Source organism: Hemibagrus wyckioides, linkage group LG06 (genome assembly GCF_019097595.1).
Source record: "Hemibagrus wyckioides isolate EC202008001 linkage group LG06, SWU_Hwy_1.0, whole genome shotgun sequence".
Classification (NCBI taxonomy): domain Eukaryota; kingdom Metazoa; phylum Chordata; class Actinopteri; order Siluriformes; family Bagridae; genus Hemibagrus; species Hemibagrus wyckioides.
The window spans coordinates 10,156,303-10,172,701 of NC_080715.1; the positions used below are offsets into that span (position 1 = coordinate 10,156,303).

The 16,399-nt window shown below is 42.5% G+C and overlaps 1 protein-coding gene across 1 annotated transcript; it reads left to right on the top strand.

The window, feature by feature from the left end:
* The first annotated feature begins 964 nt into the window (after nt 1–964).
* On the top strand, nt 965–15,255 carry cytip (cytohesin 1 interacting protein). Its single transcript, XM_058393564.1, has 8 exons — nt 965–1,627; nt 2,246–2,295; nt 2,431–2,485; nt 2,728–2,830; nt 3,842–3,935; nt 4,121–4,187; nt 4,677–4,743; nt 12,337–15,255. Exons 1-8 carry the CDS (start codon nt 1,463–1,465, stop codon nt 12,774–12,776), a joined length of 1,041 nt encoding a protein of 346 aa, XP_058249547.1. The 5' UTR covers nt 965–1,462; the 3' UTR covers nt 12,777–15,255.
* Nucleotides 15,256–16,399: the final 1,144 nt, after the last annotated feature.

A 16,399-nucleotide genomic window follows, 5' to 3' on the forward strand; every position in this document is an offset into this window, starting at 1 on the left:
GCAAATATTAAAGAGATTTACAGCATGCACCAATATTTCAATGTAACAAAGAAAACACTCTGGCTATTTTTGGAACATTTACTGTAACACAATGTGGCATGGCACCTTAACTGTCAAACAAGCAGCAAACAACTCCACCCCTCAGAGTAAAACCCTCTTCACTTTATTGTTATTACTACTGGCATTAATAAATCTAAACTGGATATTAAATCTAAACTGGATATTATAGTTCGCTGATATCAGCTAGGTAAGAGAATTGTTATTTTTATTGTTTTATTCAATTTATTTGTATAGCGCTTTTAACAACGGACACTGTCTCAGCGCAGCTTCACAGAACATAGAAAACATGCTAAAGTGTAAAGTTAACCTACTATTTATCCCTAAAATCTATCCCTTATGAGCAAGTCTGAGGCAATGGTGGCAAGGAAAAACTCCCTGAGATGATATGAGGAGGAAACCTTGAGAGGAACCAGGCTCAGAAGGGAACCTCATCATTATTTGGGTGACACTGGACATTAAATAACTTCAATGTAAATAAATAATGTCCTTTCTACAACAAGCTCTTGAGGAATGAATAGGTCAGTGTAGTTTCTGAGTAGCACTAAATCCGTCCTATCATCGTGAGATCATGGTATGGAATCCTATGAAGTCATGTGGGGTCAAGTGAATAGGATTAGCCTCTCTTAGCATAATCTTTCTCCCTGTCAATCACAGATCACAGGGCTTCTGTGAGTTTGTGTATGTGAAAGAGAGCAAACAGTGCTTTTTTCCTCTGTGGGTATTACACTGCTCAGCACGAGGAGCAGTTTCAGCTGAAAAGTTGCTGAAACGTGTTCGGCTGGTTTCATATGTCTTGGAGGATACATGTGTTAGCCTCCCCAGAGAGCTGGCTGGTGGCTGGGAAGTGGGTGGTGTCCAAATAATTGAGAATAAAAACAAGGATAGAAAATCGTACGTCGAAGCACCCTTATCGTTTGCACTAACTAGGGCGGGTATTTGCTCCCAAAAATGGAGAGCTAAATTTAGATTGGAGAAAATAAAACTTGAACATGAATATGAGTGAGTTCCCACAGTCTTTCTGAAGCGCGCATCTGTCTGTGACAGACCAGAAGTGGTCTTTGAACCACATCTCCGAATATCAGAAGTGAAAGAATGCATGGAGTCGAGAGGAAACAGGTGAAAGCGCTAAGGACCCATGTGCTTTTCAGCTGAGAAGCATCAAAGAGAGAAACAGACACAGACAGACAGACACGGTTCACTTCATAACAGATGCAACAGAAAAGATTAAAGGAAGAGAAAAGGAACTGCAAAAGTCGGAGAGGAAAAGGCACGCACATACACAGGTCCCCAGCGGTCACATGACTCATATATCCGTTTTAGACACATTCTTACTCAGCCGGCTGCTGTCATGCTGCCGGGATTCGGCGGCAGCTATGAGTGAAGGCAGTGTGAGTGCAGGACCATGACCTTTAACATGAACCGTAAGACCATCCTGCAGCAGCAGAGGAGCCTGGACACTTGCTTAGCAGAAAATACCTCTAAGAAGAGTTTGCGCTGGAGACGGGGATCTTTTAGTAATGGAAAACAGACTAAAAACATAGGATCTCTGACCCGGGGACGAGAGCAGGTGTGTTGCAGACGTTGTTATGTTTGATATATGTGCATCATGTAGAAAAATACTGGTTAAAAGTGCATAGATTGAATGGATGTGTATTTTTTTTTAAATTATTTTTTATTTTTTGCATTTCATCGGCATGTTAACTAATAAATACTAACATTATTAATATTATTTCAATTAATATTATTATTTATTTATTGTTTATTTATAATATAGGGATGTACATGTATGCAATTATTATTATTATTATTATTATTATTATGTATGCATTACTAATATTATTTATTTTAACTAACAAATGAAATAATAGTAATAAAGCTATATATTTTACACTGTTTAACATTATGGCATAAAGTTTACTAAAGATTATTCTATATGTACATATTAAGTATTTCTATGCATAAATATTAAAAAACACTCTCTCTTTTTCTGTAAAAGTTCTGTAAAACTATCGCCGGAATTATTCTTTATATTGATATATTGATTATATTGATTATATTGAGATCTTCATAACGAATAATAATTTGATTTATGCTGCTGTTCTGTTTTCTACCATTTTCATACTTAATCATGTTGAATAGTAAAGTCAATACAAAGTTTTCAATATTATTTTAACATTATTTTCAGGTGAGCCGGTCAAATTCCAGCTCTCTGGTAGACTATACAGATCCACAGAGGTATCTACAACTTTCTACACAGATCTGTAGAGCTTATACTCCGAATTTACGAATCAGAAGAACACGCTTTAACCGTTAACCTTCATGGTGACCCCTGTGGTAACCAAAGACTGACCACTTGTATCTGTCTTTCAGAACGACGGTTGTGTTGGAAAAACAAGACAATGAGGCGTTCGGATTTGAAGTTCAGGTACACTCACTTCCTCATTTCAGTTTCAGCCAAGAACTTTAGTGGGTTCTGGTTTCAGTAAAGCTTGTCATCCTGTTTTTGAGTGAGGTGGAAGTGTGTATATGTTGATATTGATCAGCGCACAGAAACACACTCACTGGAATTACCACATGATATGCAAATCAGCAGTTCATGATCCATCCCATAATATTGTATTTTAGATTTCTTAGATTATTTAGGCTTCTCTTTCTTCCACATTGCAGACTTATGGGATTCAGCTGAATAACAGCAACGAGTTGGAGATGTGTACGTTCGTCTGCAGCGTGCAGGAGGGTAGTTCTGCAGAAACAGCAGGCCTGACCGCTGGTGAGACACACACCCACACCCACATCCACACACATACACACTCATACACACTCACCCACCCGCCCACACACACACACACACACACACACACACACACAGTTGCACACTACACCCACATCCACACACATACACACTCACTCACCCCCACTGACACACACAGATACACACATACCCACATCCACACACACACACACACCCCTAAACACACACACACACCCCTAAACACACACACACACACACCACACACACACCCCTAAACACACACACTCACCTAAACACTCACAGATACACCCCCCCCACACACACCCCTAAACACACACACACACACACACATACACCACACACACAAACACACACACCCCTAAACACACACACACACACTCACCTAAACACACACAGATACACCCCCCCCCACACACACACAAACACACACTCACTCACCCCCCATATATACACACAGATACACACACTCACACTCACACACACTCACACTCACCCCCTATACACACACACACACACACACTCAACCCCCCCCCCCCCAACCACCACCACCTGTGTGTGTGAGGAACACACAGAATGAGAACTGCAGCTACTTCCTTTCCATTACTTACCACATGACCACACCTCCCTGACCTGACCCCTTCAGTGCTGCACTTTTACACGGGTCCCATGTTTACTGCACCCACCTCATCTAATTGTGACACCTCCGCACACACCACTCGCTGTATCTTTTTCCGATGACTGACATTATCGGTGTAAACATGGCCAGAATTAACTTTGGTTAACCTTAAACTCTCCGAGCACATCAGCAACTCTACACCCTTCCCTTATATAGACATTTGACATTACCTACTTTTAAATACTGAGAGATGAATATCTCCATAATCTGGGACGGTGTATTTTGATCTTTTTACACTGACACTTTCAAGCCCTGTCAACTAGGTCACCTGATACGTCTCTCTTACCGAATCTTGCTCTCTTTCTCTGTCTCTGCTCGTATCTCTCTGATAGGTGATATCATATTGACGGTAAACGGTGTCATCATCAAAGGGTTCACCCATCACAAAATCATCGAACTGATCCGCGAGTCTGTCAACATGCTAAAGTGAGTTTAATGGAAAATATTAATAATAGCATGCCATAAAAAAAATCCGACTTGTACATTAAGTAGTTTATTGAATAAGTAGCATTTGCAATCCTGTCTAGTCTTTATTTTTTATTTTTTTTGTCTTATACAGCTGTGGTCTGTTTGCATGTGTGTGTGTATGCGTGTTGTGTATTTGTGTCTAGGATGGAGACAGTCAGTGGCAGTGTGGTCAAAAGAATTGAACTAGAGAAAAAGATGCGGCAGCTCAAGGTATGACTATGTGACTGTGTTTGGAAATAAGTTTTCTACTCCATATCATCCGGAGAATATTGAATGCTTACTAAAGATGTAAAGCTTTTATTCTGACCACAGCACAGGACATTTTCAGAGCTGGTATCTGATTACAGACTGAATTATTAAGGATTATATCCATTTCATTTGCAACAACTTGCACTAACTAGCAAGCTTTTAAACAGACTGGATGTTTATAGTCTACATGGATTGTCCAGGAAGATTATAAAGTGTAGATAAAAATGATCTTCTAATAGTTTCAGGTGGCATGGTATCAAGTTATTATATACAAGTCAATGTTAAAAACCCAATATATACTGTATACAAACACACACAAATCACAATCCTTCACTAAATTCTTGCTGATGTACGACTTATGACATTCCCCAGAATATTACATATATATATATATATATACATGCATCTACATGTGTGTGTGATTTTTTTTTCTTCTTCTCTCGTTCACAGCAAACACTGCATGAGAAATGGCTAGAGCTGCAGGCACTCACCCTACAGGAAAAGCGTCTTACTCGAGGTGAGAAAAAAAGCCAGCTGAAAAACCACATACACGCACACACACGTCCTCTACCTCATCTAAAACTGCTGTCATTCAGTTAATGCGATGCAATCCCCCCCCCGAAAGGCGTTGTGTGAATAAAGTGAAATGATAAATTCTCATTGGGGAAGTTCCAGCTAGAAGAAAATATGCGTTTGTTGATTAAAAAGTTCAGGCTGGGGTGCTGAGCTGACTTCCTGTGTCTCACAAATGAAAAAAATAAGACACTCGCTTTCTTTTTATTGCTATCTGTTAGATCAGATGAGAAACCCTTGACTGATGGCCAGCAAACCGATCAGCATTTCTAATCAGAGCACCACAATGCTGATGCTGCTTCCTGCCCAAAACCAAATTCATTCAGTTCATGGAATCGGTGATAGTGAATTAACATCAGGTCTGTTTCAGGGGAAAAAAATCTGTTAAGCCACAGAAATGCATAGCGTATATAAAGAAAACAACACACTAACTGTCTGTATTATACAGGCCTTCAGCTTGTATTTAGCACTTTCCACAAATACCTGATTTGCTGTTGATGTGGGAGGGATTTTGAGATATTTCGGAAACCGTATCTGAATATGTGGAGCAAAATCTGTGAAATCATATCAGCCGAGAAAGTGTGTAAAGCCTAAGGTTGAACTTGTAGAACAAACTATCTAAAATACACACACTTTTGCTTCCATTGACTCCTGATTTGGGGGGCAGTGTCTTGCACCTCTGTAGTTTTGGGTTTGATTCTCTGTGTGTGAAGTTATCATATTCCCCCTGTGCTTTGGAGGCTTCCTCTGGGTACTCCGGTTTTCTCCTCCTGTCCAGAGATATGTATTGTAGGCTGATTGGCATCTCTTAATGTAGCCCACCTTGTGCCACAGGATCTACCCCAGTGTGACCCTGTGTAGGAAAAATGTACAGAAAATGGATGGTTTGATGGATGATTTCTGATATTCCAGACCTTGTTTTTGACCTCAAAAGGCAGTATTCCTTATTCACAGCAAACAACATGTCCCATCGATCTCTGTACTACTGAGTGCTCCACTCTGATTGGTCAAAATGTGCACAAGGTGCCTATTATTTTTGCTGTGTTCAAATCACAGGTTCATATTCTAAGGTTCTAACGCAATATCAATTCTATATCATCTCTATAAACCTACACAGCATCTTACATGATGATAATAAGAAAGAAATACAGGTGATGGTTGATATAACTGAAGCTTTCTGCAAGGAGATATTTATTGAAAATGTAGTGTTCATTCCATCGTCTTCAGTAGAGATGAGCTTCTCATATATGTGACAAGGTGTCTGCTTTTTAACCTCAAGAGAGAAAAGAGGTTGGTGAGGGCATAACTATTTATAGCTGCTTTAACGTAAGTGATAACAGGAACTAACTTCAAATGTTCTGCAAACTTGAAACTCATAGTAGGATATTAAACTGATGAGGAAGTAAGATATTATGAAGTAAATCTATTTTGGCTCAAAAAATAATCTTAACAAACTTTAAATAAGTTAGTTCTGTGTATAATGTTCATCACAAATCAAGCCAGTCACACCAGTACTCTTATGTTTGTTATATGTTTCAGTTTTAACCTCAGTAGAATATATTGTTTGTATTGTATTGTATTCCAAGATTTCAAGATTTCAAGAAGCTTTTATTGTCATTTCAACCACATATAGCTGACGCAGTACATAGTGAAATGAAACGACGTTTCTCCAGGACCCTGGTGCTACAGAAAACATACAGCATATAGTTTGGACACGAAAACCACACAGAGCTAGGACAGAGGTTTGTCCAAGCCACAGGTGCAAACAGAGCGGTGCAGAAACAATAAGTACAAAAAGACAACACAAAAACAGGACACTTAGCGCCGGACATGTGCAATGAAATGAAAAATGAAATGAAATAAATGAAATGATGTACAAAAAACAGGAAACTAATAACATATATGGTTGTAACACACACACACACATATATACATATACATATATATACTATATATATATATATAGCGGCCTGACAACACGCGCTGTGCAAAAATGCGGTAGTAGCGGTTGAGATAGAAATAAACATAAATATAGCAGCAGAATGAAATAGGTAGTGCAATAAGTAATGAACAATGTAAGTTTGTTCACACAGGTGAGAGAGAGAGAGAGAGAGAGAGAGAGTGTGTGTGTGAGAGAGAGAGAGACAGAGAGTTTTGTACAATTCAGTCCTGGGTGTGTGTGTGTGTGTGAGAGAGAGAGAGAGTTTTGTACAGTTCAGTCCTGAGTGTGTGTCTGTGTGTGTGTGTGTGTGTGTGAGAGTTTTGTACAGTTCAGTCCTGGGTGTGTGTCTGTGTGTGTGTGTGTGTGAGAGAGAGAGTTTTGTACAGTTCAGTCCTGGGTGTGTGTCTGTGTGTGTGTGAGAGTTTTGTACAGTTCAGTCCTGGGTGTGTGTGTGTGTGTGTGAGAGAGAGAGTTTTGTACAGTTCAGTCCTGGGTGTGTGTGTGTGTGTGTGTGTGTGTGTGTGAGAGAGAGAGTTTTGTACAGTTCAGTCCTGGGTGTGTGTGTGTGTGTGTGTGTGTGAGAGAGAGAGTTTTGTACAGTTCAGTCCTGGGTGTGTGTGTGTGTGTGTGTGTGTGTGAGAGTTTTGTACAGTTCAGTCCTGGGTGTGTGTGTGTGTGTGTGTGTGTGTGTGAGAGTTTTGTACAGTTCAGTCCTGGGTGTGTGTGTGTGTGTGTGTGTGTGAGAGTTTTGTACAGTTCAGTCCTGGGTGTGTGTGTGTGTGTGAGAGTTTTGTACAGTTCAGTCCTGGGTGTGTGTGTGTGTGTGTGTGAGAGAGAGAGTTTTGTACAGTTCAGTCCTGAGTGTGTGTGTGTGTGTGTGTGTGTGTGTGTGTGAGAGAGTTTTGTACAGTTCAGTCCTGGGTGTGTGTGTGTGTGTGTGTGTGTGTGTGAGAGTTTTGTACAGTTCAGTCCTGGGTGTGTGTGTGTGTGTGTGTGTGTGAGAGTTTTGTACAGTTCAGTCCTGGGTGTGTGTGTGTGTGTGTGAGAGAGTTTTGTACAGTTCAGTCCTGGGTGTGTGTGTGTGTGTGTGTGAGAGTTTTGTACAGTTCAGTCCTGGGTGTGTGTGTGTGTGTGTGTGTGTGTGAGAGTTTTGTACAGTTCAGTCCTGGGTGTGTGTGTGTGTGTGTGTGTGTGAGAGTTTTGTACAGTTCAGTCCTGGGTGTCTGTGTGTGTGTGTGTGTGTGTGTGTGAGAGTTTTGTACAGTTCAGTCCTGGGTGTGTGTGTGTGTGTGTGTGTGTGAGAGTTTTGTACAGTTCAGTCCTGGGTGTGTGTGTGTGTGAGAGTTTTGTACAGTTCAGTCCTGGGTGTGTGTGTGTGTGTGTGTGTGTGAGAGAGAGAGAGAGAGTTTTGTACAGTTCAGTCCTGGGTGTGTGTGTGTGTGTGTGTGAGAGAGAGAGTTTTGTACAGTTCAGTCCTGAGTGTGTGTGTGTGTGTGTGTGAGAGAGTTTTGTACAGTTCAGTCCTGGGTGTGTGTGTGTGTGTGTGTGTGAGAGTTTTGTACAGTTCAGTCCTGGGTGTGTGTGTGTGTGTGTGTGTGTGTGTGTGAGAGAGAGAGTTTTGTACAGTTCAGTCCTGGGTGTGTGTGTGTGTGTGTGTGTGTGTGTGAGAGAGAGAGTTTTGTACAGTTCAGTCCTGGGTGTGTGTGTGTGTGTGTGTGTGAGAGAGAGAGTTTTGTACAGTTCAGTCCTGGGTGTGTGTGTGTGTGTGTGTGTGTGTGTGAGAGAGAGAGTTTTGTACAGTTCAGTCCTGGGTGTGTGTGTGTGTGTGTGAGAGAGAGAGAGTTTTGTACAGTTCAGTCCTGGGTGTGTGTGTGTGTGTGTGTGTGTGTGAGAGAGAGAGTTTTGTACAGTTCAGTCCTGGGTGTGTGTGTGTGTGTGTGTGTGAGAGTTTTGTACAGTTCAGTCCTGGGTGTGTGTGTGTGTGTGTGTGAGAGAGAGAGAGTTTTGTACAGTTCAGTCCTGGGTGTGTGTGTGTGTGTGTGTGTGTGTGTGAGAGTTTTGTACAGTTCAGTCCTGGGTGTGTGTGTGTGTGTGTGTGTGTGTGTGAGAGAGAGAGTTTTGTACAGTTCAGTCCTGGGTGTGTGTGTGTGTGTGTGTGTGAGAGAGAGAGTTTTGTACAGTTCAGTCCTGGGTGTGTGTGTGTGTGTGTGAGAGAGAGAGAGTTTTGTACAGTTCAGTCCTGGGTGTGTGTGTGTGTGTGTGTGTGAGAGAGAGAGTTTTGTACAGTTCAGTCCTGGGTGTGTGTGTGTGTGTGAGAGTTTTGTACAGTTCAGTCCTGGGTGTGTGTGTGTGTGTGTGTGTGTGTGAGAGTTTTGTACAGTTCAGTCCTGGGTGTGTGTGTGTGTGTGTGTGAGAGAGTTTTGTACAGTTCAGTCCTGGGTGTGTGTGTGTGTGTGTGTGTGTGAGAGAGAGAGTTTTGTACAGTTCAGTCCTGGGTGTGTGTGTGTGTGTGTGTGTGTGAGAGAGAGAGTTTTGTACAGTTCAGTCCTGGGTGTGTGTGTGTGTGTGTGTGTGTGTGAGAGAGAGAGTTTTGTACAGTTCAGTCCTGGGTGTGTGTGTGTGTGTGTGTGTGTGAGAGAGAGAGTTTTGTACAGTTCAGTCCTGGGTGTGTGTGTGTGTGTGTGTGTGTGAGAGAGAGAGTTTTGTACAGTTCAGTCCTGGGTGTGTGTGTGTGTGTGTGTGTGTGTGTGTGTGAGAGAGAGAGTTTTGTACAGTTCAGTCCTGGGTGTGTGTGTGTGTGTGTGTGTGTGTGTGTGTGTGTGAGAGTTTTGTACAGTTCAGTCCTGGGTGTGTGTGTGTGTGTGTGTGTGTGAGAGTTTTGTACAGTTCAGTCCTGGGTGTGTGTGTGTGTGTGTGTGTGAGAGAGAGAGTGTTGTACAGTTCAGTCCTGGGTGTGTGTGTGTGTGTGTGAGAGTTTTGTACAGATCAGTCCTGGGTGTGTGTGTGTGTGTGTGTGTGTGTGTGAGAGAGAGAGTTTTGTACAGTTCAGTCCTGGGTGTGTGTGTGTGTGTGTGTGTGTGTGTGTGAGAGAGAGAGTTTTGTACAGTTCAGTCCTGGGTGTGTGTGTGTGTGTGAGAGAGAGAGAGTTTTGTACAGTTCAGTCCTGGGTGTGTGTGTGTGTGTGTGTGTGTGTGAGAGAGAGAGTTTTGTACAGTTCAGTCCTGGGTGTGTGTGTGTGTGTGTGTGTGTGAGAGAGAGAGTTTTGTACAGTTCAGTCCTGGGTGTGTGTGTGTGTGTGTGTGTGTGTGTGAGAGTTTTGTACAGTTCAGTCCTGGGTGTGTGTGTGTGTGTGTGTGTGTGTGTGAGAGAGAGAGTTTTGTACAGTTCAGTCCTGGGTGTGTGTGTGTGTGTGTGTGTGTGTGTGAGAGTTTTGTACAGTTCAGTCCTGGGTGTGTGTGTGTGTGTGTGTGTGTGAGAGAGAGAGTTTTGTACAGTTCAGTCCTGGGTGTGTGTGTGTGTGTGTGTGTGTGTGAGAGTTTTGTACAGTTCAGTCCTGGGTGTGTGTGTGTGTGTGTGTGTGTGTGAGAGAGAGAGTTTTGTACAGTTCAGTCCTGGGTGTGTGTGTGTGTGTGTGTGTGAGAGAGAGAGTTTTGTACAGTTCAGTCCTGGGTGTGTGTGTGTGTGTGTGTGTGTGAGAGAGAGAGTTTTGTACAGTTCAGTCCTGGGTGTGTGTGTGTGTGTGTGTGTGTGTGTGTGAGAGAGAGAGTTTTGTACAGTTCAGTCCTGGGTGTGTGTGTGTGTGTGTGTGTGTGTGTGTGAGAGAGAGAGTTTTGTACAGTTCAGTCCTGGGTGTGTGTGTGTGTGTGTGTGTGTGTGAGAGAGAGAGTTTTGTACAGTTCAGTCCTGGGTGTGTGTGTGTGTGTGTGTGTGAGAGAGAGAGTTTTGTACAGTTCAGTCCTGGGTGTGTGTGTGTGTGTGTGTGTGAGAGAGAGAGTTTTGTACAGTTCAGTCCTGGGTGTGTGTGTGTGTGTGTGTGTGAGAGAGAGAGTTTTGTACAGTTCAGTCCTGGGTGTGTGTGTGTGTGTGTGTGTGTGAGAGAGAGAGTTTTGTACAGTTCAGTCCTGGGTGTGTGTGTGTGTGTGTGTGTGTGTGTGTGTGAGAGAGAGAGTTTTGTACAGTTCAGTCCTGGGTGTGTGTGTGTGTGTGTGTGTGAGAGAGAGAGTTTTGTACAGTTCAGTCCTGGGTGTGTGTGTGTGTGTGTGTGTGTGAGAGTTTTGTACAGTTCAGTCCTGGGTGTGTGTGTGTGTTTGACAGTTTTGTACAGTTCAGTCTTGGGTGTGTGTGTGTGTGAGTGTGTGTGTGAGAGAGAGAGTTTTGTACAGTTCAGTCCTGGGTGTGTGTGTGTGTGTGTGTGTGTGTGTGTGTGTGTGTGTATGTGTGTGTGTGTGTGTGTGTGTGTGTGAGAGAGTTTTGTACAGTTCAGTCCTGGGTGTGTGTGTGTGTGTGTGTGTGTGTGAGAGAGAGAGTTTTGTACAGTTCAGTCCTGGGTGTGTGTGTGTGTGTGAGAGTTTTGTACAGTTCAGTCCTGGGTGTGTGTGTGTGTGTGTGTGTGTGTGTGAGAGAGAGAGTTTTGTACAGTTCAGTCCTGGGTGTGTGTGTGTGTGTGTGTGTGTGTGTGAGAGTTTTGTACAGTTCAGTCCTGGGTGTGTGTGTGTGTGTGTGTGTGTGTGTGAGAGAGAGAGTTTTGTACAGTTCAGTCCTGGGTGTGTGTGTGTGTGTGTGTGTGAGAGAGAGAGAGTTTTGTACAGTTCAGTCCTGGGTGTGTGTGTGTGTGTGTGTGTGAGAGAGAGAGTTTTGTACAGTTCAGTCCTGGGTGTGTGTGTGTGTGTGTGTGTGTGTGAGAGAGAGAGTTTTGTACAGTTCAGTCCTGGGTGTGTGTGTGTGTGTGTGTGTGTGTGTGAGAGAGAGAGTTTTGTACAGTTCAGTCCTGGGTGTGTGTGTGTGTGTGTGTGTGAGAGAGAGAGTTTTGTACAGTTCAGTCCTGGGTGTGTGTGTGTGTGTGTGTGTGTGTGTGAGAGTTTTGTACAGTTCAGTCCTGCATGCTAGGTGAAGTTTCATTTGTTGTCCTCTGTCCTCACTACATTGCCCGTAACCTTTAAGCTCAGCCATTTCCTGGCAATTATGTCAGATTAAACTGATAAAAAAAAAATAACGAGGGCGTCTCCCCCATCCTGCTCGAAGTGTGAGATCTGCGCTCACTTCTTGTTCTTCAAAAAAAAAATGAAGCCAAAAACAACTGACTGACTGGCTTCCCTAAAACTCTGCCCCTTTATGTCTGCCATCAGCAGTTTGTTCCCACCGCGCTCTGTAGTACCCCGGCAATGCGGTTTTGAATGAGCCCAATTAGTCATTTCCTCTTCTGTGAATGTTTAATGTGGCATAAAAAAGGGAATAAAAACATTTCTAGTGATAATCTTTTAGCCAAGAATCTTAATCACATATATCTGTCTGTCTGTCTGTCTGTCTGTCTGTCTGCTGTTGTTTAAAATGATTCATTTTTTCAGATGATTCACTAATGATTCTTTCTCTCTGCAGGGAATCTGAACATCAGCTCTGAGCATCCATCCATGGACTCTCTCATGTCTCTGTCATCACCTACTAGTCGGTCTGGACTTCGTTTTTCCAGTGACAGCAGCTGGCCGAGCGTGTTGACAGACGAGGTCGGCGAGGACGTGTTCGAAGACTTCAGCCCGAGCAGCCCTCACAAAGCCAACTGCGACCTATTCAATGCTATGTTCCAGTCAGAGGGGGCGCCACCGAGGCCGGGTCTGTGCCGAACACGCAGCATCAGCAGCGGCAGCAGCAGCAACGGCTGCCAGTCACCCACGTGGGATAACAGCCGAGTGTCCTCGTCCTCCAACAGCTCAGTGTTCGCCACGCTGCCTCGCCGAGGAAGGAAAGGCAGCATGAGAAAAAACCTGCTGAAGCTGTTACCTGGACTGAACTATTCTGTGGAAGAAGAGGAAACCACCTGAGACAGACTGCTGGCATGAAGCACCCCCCCCCTCACCCCCCTAAAAAAAGGTGGAATTCCCTATGATGAATGTACTGTAGACATCTGTAACAATGTGAAAAGTGGACTTGTGATGATTGTAAGACTTGTCATGAATTGTCCAGCTGATACTGACATTTTCACATCAAAGACAGGAAGCCGTCTATAGCATCAGCATGTGCGTCTTTGCACCCTACCTGAGCCAGAAGGTTTATGCATTTCATACTCAACATAAACAGTTTGATGTGGTCTGTGACAGGAAAGAAGTCTTCTAAAAAAATAAGAAAAAGAAAAGAAAAGCTGTTTGGCAATGCCATTTAAGATGCAGCAGAGAGGTCTGCGGCACAGCAGTGAATACAAATCAATCCATCCCTCATTCAGGGTTTCAATCTTACTTGTAACAGATCGAAAGTGGTGTTGATTCAGTTTCGACAATTCTTCTGCGAGCGAAAAAGTAATCTAAACAGCGATCATAATCTGAGAGTAATAATGAAGGAAAACATGCGATTATAAATTGCTAGAGAAGACTTACTCACTTTGCGTGCAGTGTCAGTCAGCAAGTTCTCCTGCACGTCTAAAGAGGAGAGTCTTCAGGACTATTTGGTCTTATTAACTTCAAGAGAAAGAAGAACGCGAGGCTGGAGAGGGAATAACTGCATCACACCACTCTGTCTTTGATTATTTTCCCACAAAAGCACACCCTGTTGTGTCGTATTCCTGTAAAAGAGTAATCAAAACAAATAAGGTCTGTCAAGCAAAGTTTAGATATTGAATCAGTGACCTGTCTCGGATTTACAGACTCTTGTAGAGAGTGTAAGTTTGAAAATAGTGTTTTATTTTCCTTTTTAAATGAACGTTCAGCATTTATTTAATATTTCGTTTCTAAAGTATACATCCAGTATTACCTATGGACAAGAGCTCAGCCTATGCACCATTCTGGAACATGTAGCATTCCAGATGTGACCTAAAACCCATGATATTCTAGAACAGAGCCCCTTGATGGCTTGGGTCATTATAGGACAAGCCACACGTTAGCATTACACACACACACACACACACACACACACACTCCTGCACGCAGACACACCCGCATGTGCATCAGCAAGTAGCACAGAGTGCAGAGTATCGTTTAAATCAAGATTTAAATATTAAAAACCTGATTGTCGTTGTTGTTGTTGTTGTTTTGCATGTTTGTGGGATGCAGCATGTACACTGCTTTACAATGCTAGTCTTTCATTTTTTCGATTTTTCCTCCAAAACCTGCATTAAAGCGCTGTACAGGTACAAACAGGAGAAGGTGTGAGAACGAGACAAGTGTGATCATGTAGTTTATTTTTATTCGACCTACATGTGCGTCGCAATAAATAAAAACAAAGCAACCGTAAACAATAAAGATGTCTTCTTCTTTTTTTTTTGCATTTTTACAGCTTTTCCACGCTCGCTTTCAATCTTCAATGCTACAGTAAAACTAAGCAGAGTTTTTGAAACGTGGAAATGATCATAGTGAGCTGCACGGAGATAGTGTGAGGGCTATGTGAGTTTAACACCACAGCCCATAACCACAGATATATCTGAAAAATGTTCAAAACAGGATGTGGCTGTGAGAAAGGTGTTACCCTACCGACTATTTTATACTGCAGGTGACGTTCGAGAGGCTCACTCTCTGTTCCTCCAAACTTCCACAAGATGCAAAATAATGTCTAAAAACTTAACGTTTACAGGGGAAAGGCACTCGAAAAAATAATGTCTAAAACAAAACACATGCTGTTTAGCTGCTGCTCCTGACTGGTGATGATGTAAATCAATACTGACTACTCATCCATGTACACAACACTGTTCGAAAGTCTCTGGCGCTCTTTTTAATCGAGTATTTTGCATAAATTCTGCTGATTTTTATCCTCACTGAGTCAGAAATATTAGATTCTTAAACTTTGACATTGTCATCTGAGTTTTAATGTAATGTTTGCGTGTGAGATTTTTTTCCCCCTGTAGATACAAAACTACAGTAGAAGCATATCGAGAAGCCGAGTTATGTAAAATAATTCATGCAGACTGAACCACAAGAGCAAGCGATGATTTTACTCAGAGCTTTCGCAATCATTAATCTCTTTACAGTATTTTATCAAAGCAGTTCTGTGTTTCTGAAAGGAATTTCTTTATCTACAATATAATATTAATTTAATGACATTAATTAATAAACATAAACGCCGAAGCAATGGTAAACACTAGATGGCAGCGAGACGAGACTTTTAAGCAATAATCGGTGAGCAAAAACACAGCAAGATCTCATGGCTAAGTTTATTATTAACCAAAGTTTATTATTTAAATAAAAAGCAGATTCATTTCAGACACTGAAATGATGTTTATTTATCCTGATTTTAGGAGCAGATAATCAATACATTCTTTATTTAATCAGATCAGTAAGATGAAAACAACTTTATACTATTAGGGAAGATTTCGGTGTAGGTCATGTGATTTGTTGCACGTTTGTTTCTTGTAAAAGTCAAAATTTAAATAAAACCGGATGCAAAGTCAAGAGAGCTTCTCGACCTGTCTTTCCCACAGTGAGCTGTCCCAGACCTGTCATCAAATACACAGAGGTGTTCTCCCCCCCCCACACACTCACACACACACATGCACACTCACACACGTGCAGCAGCAGCAGCAGCAGCACGATCGTTGCGGCTTGCTCTGCAGCTTCTGTATGAGCAACCACACAGAGAAGTGAAGAGTTACAAACAAGGCAAAGAGTATTAGAGCGTTAGAGAAAGGACTGTCTCTCGGACAACACGGTTTACCCTCCATAGGTAATAAAAGCCACAAAGCTGTAATATGTCACTGTCTTTAACCATGAGGTTGTCTGACAGTCCATCAGCAGTTTCAGTTTGTGTGAGTTAGACGGTGAACAGATTTATCTGAGCCTGACAGAGTGGCTCTAATGCCCCAAGGGAAAGGCTTTGAAGCTTAGGCTGTAGTAACAATTCAGTTCAATTCAATTTATTTGTATAGTGCTTTTAACAATGGACATTGTCTCAAAACAGCTTTACAGAAGTATAGAAACATAAAAAAAAATGATAAAGTTTAAAGTTATTATTTTATCTCTAACAGCAGCTAAAATGAGTGCAAATATACATCCATCTCTCTCTTTCTCTCTCTCTCTCTCTCTCTCTCACACACACACACACACAGATAGCAAAATAGGTCTGGCCCAGATCTGGCCCACACAGTGCACTTACACTCAGCCCACATACCATAAAGAATAACGGCCCTTTGGTGGCCCATATCTGGTTTGCCAGAGGTGGGTCAGACGTGGGCCAGCACAATGCCAGCACTGGGCCACACCACATAAACCAAACCATAACCCGGGCCACATCTGGCATGCCATCAGTGCCATCACTGCCAGACCTGGTCCGCATCTGGTTGACATACCACTTGCCATGCCAGAACTCAGCAGTGCCGGCTTAATGCCAGATCTGGCCCAGACCCGTCTGCTATGTGGGACACTATAGAATAATAACATGAAAGCCACTGACAGGAGATGTGAATATTGATTATCTTGTTATCTTGATTAAACATGATAAGAATAAACACAGAAGCATAAGAATC

What these genes read in the sequence shown, in the direction of transcription:
- cytip (XM_058393564.1), top strand. Translation starts at nt 1,463, where the DNA reads ATGACCTTTAACATGAACCGTAAGACCATCCTGCAGCAGCAGAGGAGC. An exon ending in GACTATACAGATCCACAGAG is followed by an intron (nt 2,296 to 2,430) that starts GTATCTACAACT and finishes TCTGTCTTTCAG; the next exon opens with AACGACGGTTGTGTTGGAAA. An exon ending in GGAAAAGCGTCTTACTCGAG is followed by an intron (nt 4,744 to 12,336) that starts GTGAGAAAAAAA and finishes TTCTCTCTGCAG; the next exon opens with GGAATCTGAACATCAGCTCT.